This window comes from Guillardia theta (genome assembly GCF_000315625.1).
Source record: "Guillardia theta CCMP2712 unplaced genomic scaffold GUITHscaffold_377, whole genome shotgun sequence".
NCBI lineage: Eukaryota > Cryptophyceae > Pyrenomonadales > Geminigeraceae > Guillardia > Guillardia theta.
In genome coordinates, this window is record NW_005434304.1 from 5783 (window position 1) to 13065 (window position 7283).

General features: G+C 49.0%; 3 protein-coding genes across 3 annotated transcripts; 2 read left to right on the forward strand and 1 right to left on the reverse strand.

Moving 5' to 3' along the window:
- Positions 1–1075: 1075 nt before the first annotated feature.
- Positions 1076–1570, forward strand: GUITHDRAFT_122600 (hypothetical protein; the record flags this gene model as incomplete). Its single annotated transcript, XM_005818114.1, has 1 exon — positions 1076–1570. One exon carries the CDS (start codon positions 1076–1078, stop codon positions 1568–1570), a length of 495 nt encoding a protein of 164 aa, XP_005818171.1.
- Positions 1571–1946: 376 nt separating this feature from the next.
- GUITHDRAFT_166930 (hypothetical protein) lies at positions 1947–4028 on the reverse strand (the record flags this gene model as incomplete). The annotated part of the gene is made up of 13 exons (XM_005818115.1): positions 1947–1965; positions 2051–2127; positions 2173–2237; positions 2286–2319; positions 2401–2465; positions 2661–2730; positions 2781–2802; positions 3151–3204; positions 3255–3298; positions 3348–3418; positions 3475–3565; positions 3615–3683; positions 3972–4028. 13 exons carry the CDS (start codon positions 4026–4028, stop codon positions 1947–1949), a joined length of 738 nt encoding a protein of 245 aa, XP_005818172.1.
- Positions 4029–5065: 1037 nt separating this feature from the next.
- GUITHDRAFT_166931 (hypothetical protein) lies at positions 5066–7283 on the forward strand. Its single transcript, XM_005818116.1, has 12 exons — positions 5066–5096; positions 5156–5259; positions 5305–5355; positions 5653–5706; positions 5756–5909; positions 6104–6144; positions 6514–6593; positions 6648–6686; positions 6892–6959; positions 7009–7040; positions 7091–7143; positions 7194–7283. Exons 5-12 carry the CDS (start codon positions 5810–5812, stop codon positions 7267–7269), a joined length of 489 nt encoding a protein of 162 aa, XP_005818173.1. The 5' UTR covers positions 5066–5096; positions 5156–5259; positions 5305–5355; positions 5653–5706; positions 5756–5809; the 3' UTR covers positions 7270–7283.

A 7283-nucleotide genomic window follows, 5' to 3' on the forward strand; every position in this document is an offset into this window, starting at 1 on the left:
TTCGGGCAGCGGCCGCGGGACTGAGGCCGCGCCGGGGCGGCAAGCCTCACTCAGTGAGTCGCGGCCGCCGGGCCCCCGGCCGGGCACTTCCGCCGGGCCCGGCTCAGTGCCATGCGGCCACTGGCCCGGCCAATCCGATTCGGCGGTCCCGGGCCGGTCGGTCTGACCGCCGATACTAGCTACCACCGCCTACGTAGTACCGCGGCGTGACGGTGCCGGGCATCACGGTGCAATGCAGGGGCTCTGTTAATCGCCCTGTTACACAGCCTGAGAGTACTGAGAGAAAATGATGGTGGTACTACTGCTTATAATCTACTATTCTTGTAACAGGCTGTAAAACGGAGTAACAGAACTTATCGGAAAGGCGACCGTGACCACAAGCCAGAGACATACCTTGAATGCAAGGGGTCTCCGGACTCTGCAGTAAAGTAGCTGCTGCACGGATACCACCCCTACCCACTCTTTTCATTTGTGAAACACCCACACCTTTGGTTCGCAGTTATCTACTTTTCTATGATCAGCCGCGGAAGATCTGAAACATCCCTTGTTGGGATATGTCAGATTTGAAACGCTGTATCTCTGGTCGTTACAACCCTTTCCGTGACCGGAAATGATCGCGAAGAAGCAATGTTTCGTTCCGAGATTCAATCCTCGATGAGTAAACATTTGTACTCTCAGTTTTCTCATATCAAGATATATGGGTGGGGGTTACCACCCTCTTACTACTTACCCTATCAATATTTTGTGTACCCCAAATTTCAGATGGTAATACCCACCCCTCTCATGGGTATTGGAATGGTTTGAAATAGACTACCCTATTATCACCACCCCATGGGGTTTTAGAAGTACCATGTCGGCGATGCACTCCATAAAAGATATCTCCCCTTTTGACCCTTCCAGGGAGACGATTTGAGCAGTATACTGCTGCCGCTGCCCGTCCTCCGTCGCCTCCATCTCGGAATCTCCTCTCGTCTGCTCTGATCTCGTAGTCTCCTGCAGCTCTTCCTTTACCTTCCTTCCAATCTACCCCAGGCTGTGGAAATTCGACCCGTCATTACTGTAAACTGCTGCGAAGATGAAGAAGTTTGTTAGCTGCCTAGACCTCGAGAGGATTGAAACCGATGGCACTTCCAAGAATGATACATCTCTCGTCAGAAATAGCTCCCGTTCGTCTTCACTTTCCGACGCATCCACCATCTGTTCCTGTGGCACAGCAGGAGATCTGCATCAATTCGTTCATCCTACCATGGACCAGATCGTTGTTGATAAGAAGCACAGGTTCCACGTGCACGAAATCAGAGCAGCCGCCTCGGAGATCGAGCAAGAAGCCGAGCAAGAAGCGCAATCGCCGCACCCATTGAGGCAGCAGTCGATGCCGTCCAAGGCTGAAATGTACTTCTTCCACGAGCTCAGTCAAAGTCTCTGCCGCTCGGAAGCTGCGGATTGGTTTGCCTCGCAGGTGCTCAAGGGGCGAACTTCGAGCAGCCCGGAGATGGCTAGAGAAGTTCAGGGGATGAAGAGGAATTCCTCTATGGCCACTTTCAGCTTCTCTGGGAGGAGATGTGACTAGAACCGATTTCAGAGTGACAAGAAAGTGATCGATGAAGGATTGGAATTGTTTTATGTAAGGGAGGTCTTTACTGCCTTGTATCCATATTCAAATTGAACTTTAAGGTTGTGACGTATACACCTTACAGTCTTCAACATCTTAAACATGAAAATTATTGAATCTGCAAACTTTACATTGTTTTGCAATTGTCACAAGTACTTTTTCCTCTGAACATAATGATTTCATTCCTGCCCTTAAGTTCTTTCTCTTTAATGTTAAATACACCGTCTCTTTGTACAAAAATCTAGATTGCCATCTTGGGGACAACTCGTAACTATAAAACTCTGTTCCGTCCAACAATTGTTGGCGTCAGAACTGGCGGTCAAATATTTTTGTTTCACATCCTTGACCTTCTCCTGGAACAGCGTTAGTTAATCAGTCTAAGACAAGAAAGACACGTTTGCACGATATGCAAAGTCAGACAGCAGAGCATCACATCACCTGGTTCTATTGATGATCAACAATCCCAGAATGATCGCAATCACAGCAATGAGCAGGACAACGATGTTGCCCATGAACTGCGGAGTAACGGTGAGATTGCGAGGTATGAGAGAACGTCTCACAAAGTAGTTCCCTGAAGGCAACAGCGACACATCTGCCTTCACTCGGGTCTCTACAAGCTCTTGCGCTGCGTTGAGCATCAGCAGATGCCGCTACCGAGATCGAGCGGGGTCACCTTTGCCTCGCATCGAGAAATGTGGTTCTTGTATCTGTAAAATTTGAAATTTTGAGTCAGATATCATGTTGGTGAGCTAAAATTGGAGCAAGGTAGTGAAATGTCTCAATCCCACCGGTCCGAGTGCTGGCTTTCCGGCAATGCAAACGAGATCGATACAATATCTCGACCCCTTGTTGTCTGCACCAGAGTTTGCAAAGGGAGAAACACAGGTGTTGGATAAACATCACAGGAAGTAGGACAAACATCACAGGAAGTAGGACAAGCATCACAGGAAGTAGGACAAACATCACAAGGAAGTAGGACAAACATCAGATGGAAGTAGGACAAACATCACAAGGAAGTAGGACAAGCAACTCGGCAGGAAGGACAAACCTGGGAGATTGTGGCCTAGATGGGTTCCGCAGACCGATCGCACTTCACCATCTTGCTCGACAACAACGTTCTGACGGTTGTGCGATGAGACATCAAATGAGCGAGGATAGGAGATCTCACCTCCCGCACCACTTCAGCATCTCTGCAAATCATTCGTCATGACACCAGATCAAAGGCGAGATATAAGACATGAAACAAGGCTAGATGTACACATCCTGATCTAGATGCGATACAAGAGACAAGACTAGATGCAGTACAAGAGACAAGACTAGATGCAGTACAAGAGACAAGACTAGATGCAGTACAAGAGACAAGACTAGATGCAGTACATGCAGTACAAGAGACAAGACTAGATTTGATACAAGAGGTAAGACTAGATCCGATACAAGAGGTAAGACTAGATCCGATAAAAGAGGTAAGACTAGATGCGATACAAGAGACAAGACTAGATGCGATACAAGAGACAAGACAAGTTGTGATAAATGTTCACCTGAACGAAGGCCAACCATGTGCCAGGCTCTCACTGTACCACTCCTGCATGCTCCTACAGCAGGAGTGTCGGTCGTTCCTGCCTGCGCAAGAAGGAAGGCGTACCTTCCGATGGGAGCCCGGAACAGGGGAACGCCGCACACAGAGTCCTGGGCCATCTTGACGTCAATGAGAAAAAGTCTGTTAAAATCGCATCACATAGAAGGTGTGATATTTCTCCTCGGGCTGGAACTGCCCGAACAAGTTGATGTTTGCGTTGTTAAAGTAGCCTGATCACAACTATCATGCACTGACCCCTCCTCGTGCCTCTCCATCACTGGCAAACCTGAAGGCTCCGCATATTTCTTGTTGTGACAGCATATTTTGTTTGCCAGCTCCCAGTCTGCCTTGGTTCCAAACCTCAGGTCCTGCATTACCTGGTCCGCGCGGTCAAGCATCGCCTCACGCCTCTCTCCTCCATCTCACAGGAGCATCGCAGAAGCCCCGGAGAGCACTGTTTCGATCCGAAGCTCCCAGGGCGACCATGGAAAGGAACTGCCCCTCGCATGTCAGCTACGACCGCCCCGCACAACCATGCTGGCCACAGCTCTACTTTGCCCATGTTTCTGCGTACTACTCCAGTCCTCCATCATTTCTTCTTCTCACGCCTTCTGAACCGATTGTTGTCCCATTCTCTTCTCATCATACTCTGTTCTTCATTTCCTTGGCTTTCCAGCCACCCAGTCCTCCTCCAACAGCATCTCTCATCCTACTCTTCTTCAGAGCCTCACTGACTCTATCTCATCATCATTGTCTTCTTGATCATCATCATATCAATCTCACATGCCAGTCTCTTTCCCTCACCATCAGCGCCGATGTCGCTTTCCCAAGAGGCGCCATGCCGTGAGGGGGGGGTACAATACAGGGCGGGCCTGTAATAAGCGGGCCCGGGAGGCCCGGGTAGGACCGGGCAACACCGCACCAACAGCTAGGTGGCGTGACACAAAGAGTCCTCTAAAGAGCAAAGACCGTTGGGAGGGAGGGGAGGGGAGGGGAGGGGAGGGGAGAGGAGAGGAGAGGAGAGGAGAGGAGAGGAGAGGGGAGGGGAGGGGAGGGGAGGGGAGCAGGACAGAGCAGATCAGAGCAAGATGGGAGGGTAAAATTGGTGGAGCAAGGAGTCGAGAGGAGAGGAGTCCTCGTAAGGGAAGGGACTAGAGGAGAAGTGTGATCAGGGCAGCTTAATTTGTTTCTGTGTTGCTGACATGCTGACTCGATGTAAAGGTCCGAAATTCAGTTGGATGCTTTGAAGTATGAACAGATGAGAAAGTTTGAGTACGACTCGTTAATTCAATCTCATCTCAAACCGCATGTACGGTTCTCTGGACAGAAGTTTTCGCTCCTTACCAAGTTTCTGTCTCACAGGCCTTTGGTAGTTGGCAAGAAGGGCTGTATCGATGGGATCACAATCAAGTTGTGCCATCGCATACAACACCGCCGAGTTCTTGTCGCGTTGTTTGCAGGCATCAGCAACAGTCATCCATGATTGCAGACGACAAGTGTGTGTCGATATCCTACGATGGGAAGCTTGTAGAGGAAGCGAGGCAGGAGGACACGAGAAGGTACTGGTGGGGAATGTCGAGCAGAGAAGTTCCTTGCTCGAGTAGAAGGTGATAGCTGACGCAAGAAGTCCAGGGTTGACATGTTGGACAGGATGATTGACTGTGCTAGCATATCTACCTACGCGCCCTTCCTTCTCGCTCAATCTCGTCTCTACAAACAGCTGCCATGGAGTAAGAGATCGTTGTTATCTTGTGTCCATGATGGGCCTGATGTGTTTCCAAGGAGTATGGTCGAAGAGCGTGAAGCTGAATTTAGCAGAGTTCTGTGGAGATTATCATGTGAATCTGTGGAGCAACAAGCAGGAAGGTTGCTACAGGTTGCAATCAGGACCTCGAGGATACTTGAGTGGTGATGCTGCTGATAGCAAGCATGTTGAACAACAAGGATGTCTAACTTGATCATATCAGGTCATGGGTTGTCATTCTGGTTGTTTGCGATGGATGTGATTTGAAGGAAATTCTCTAACTTGTTTGCTCACAGCGTCAAAGTTGCAAGCAATGTAGATGTGAAGGTGTGAGAGATGGATGTGTAAGAGTGACACTGATGTTGTAAGAAGCTCAACGCTCTCTGTTTGGGATCTTCTTCTGGCGGTGCGAACATCCCGCAGGCATGTTCACTTGAGACAGAAGAGGAGAGGGGAGGGGAGGAGAGGAGAGGAGAGGAGAGGAGAGGAGAGGAGAGGAGAGGAGAGGAGAGGAGAGGAGAGGAGGGGAGGGGAGAGGAGAGGAGAGGAGAGGAGAGGAGAGGAGGGGAGGGGAGGGGAGAGGAGAGGAGAGGAGAGAGGAAGGAAGAGAGGGGGATGGAAGGAGGGTAGAGAGATTGATCAGAGGAAGGAAGAGAGGGGGATGGAAGGAGGGTAGAGAGAGGGAGCAGAGAGGATAAATATGTAAAAGATTGTCATCAGCATGTCAAGATCTATGCCAAACTTGGTGTTGGCCTTGTCCCCACAGGAGAAGAGGTGACGGGATGTTAGGAAAGATGGCGAACATACTGAAAGTTTTCTTCAGGATGGCTGGACGTGTGTCTGTTCATCAGATGACTGTTTTCTCCCTCCTTTCGACATGCCAAGTCCTACCACGAGCCCTCTGGCGTCTTCAGACTTGGAAGGAAACGAAGCAAAGAAAAGAGCTGCGGCGTCAGATAGCAACGAAGCATGTGAAGGTCTTGCTCCTTGTTCTGTTCCTTTTCTTCTCTCCTCTCCTCTTTCTTGTTCCTTTTTCTTGCCCCGTACTCTGTGTTCATTACAAAAATTTTGCGCTCATGGAAAAGTTTCTTTCTTTTTTTATCCATATTCCTGGTGTTCTTTGTTGTTTCTTCTTTGTTGTTTCTTCTTTGTCTTCTAACAGAGTTTTCAGAGCATCGAACGGAACTTCTTCGATTGACATTCAATCGCGAGGTAGGCTCTGGCTTCCTTGTTCCCCTCGTTTTCTCTTTACCTTCCTCCTCCCTTCCATCTCCCCTCCATCAACATTATGATCAATTCTTTTGCTCTCTGTTGCTTTCAGTCTGTATTGATTTTGTTGTTTGCCTTCATTGATCATGTTCATGTTCCTCTATTCTCTTGAATTTCTGTTCATAATATTCTGTTTGCCGGTCTCTTTGTCCTCTCGCCCTCCCTAATCTGCATTTCCTCCACGTTCTCGTCTGACTTCTCTCCTCTGCTCTCCTCCTCTCTCCTCCCCTCCCCTCTGCTCTGCTCTGCTCTGCTCTGCTCTGCTCTGCTCTCCTCTCCTCTCCTCTACTCGCCATCATACTGCCATGTCAGCTCGTGATAGCACGAGGCAGCACCTTGCGCCTCCTTCTCCTCTCCTCTTCTGCCCATGGCATTGCCCTGAGGACCCATCAGTGAGTTTTTCGCTCCTCCTCCACCCTCACAAAGTTTCTCATCATCTCAACCAGGCAAACAAGTCAAGTGCAAGTTACAGACTATGATGACACGTACTGGATGCTCCTTCCCTGCGTCCTCGTCCTCGTCCTCTTCTTCCTCCTTTTCCTTCTCCTCCTCGTCCTCCATCTTCTCTGCCTACTTCACCATCTTATTCTGCCCGTGCTCCTGGTCCTGGTCCTGATCGTGCTCCTGTTCTCTTCCCACATTCACTTCTCTCCTCTTTGTTTCAATCCTGACATCTTTGTGGTCATACAGAATTTGCCTGTTTGCTGGGAGACTGGCGAATGGTCATGATCCTTTTACAAGTACAAGAAAAATTCTAGGTGTGAATGGAAAGTGAAAATCAGAGGAACGTTACTCATGTTCGTACAGGTTTTGAGGTGAAGTCCAGTAGGAGACATGAAGTAAGTTGGGTTGTCAGATAAGAATTTGATGCTGATCTCGTTTGTTGCAGAATGAAGTTGATCGATCGATGAAAGTGTCAAGATATGATGAGAGAAAAACAAGGTGAAAGTTGAATACCTTCCACGAAAACTCACTGATGAGAGAGCTCGCAGGTCAATCGCGTCTGCTATTGGAGGTCAGATTGTCGGGTTTGCAGGAGGTGTTGAGTATGAAGTACTTTCGAGATGAGATTGAAAGATTAT

Coding starts and splice junctions, on each gene's coding strand:
- GUITHDRAFT_166931 (XM_005818116.1), top strand. CDS start 5,810: ATGCCAAGTCCTACCACGAGCCCTCTGGCGTCTTCAGACTTGGAAGGA. Junction 6,145..6,513: donor GATTGACATTCAATCGCGAG/GTAGGCTCTGGC, acceptor CTGCCATGTCAG/CTCGTGATAGCACGAGGCAG. Junction 6,594..6,647: donor ATTGCCCTGAGGACCCATCA/GTGAGTTTTTCG, acceptor CATCTCAACCAG/GCAAACAAGTCAAGTGCAAG.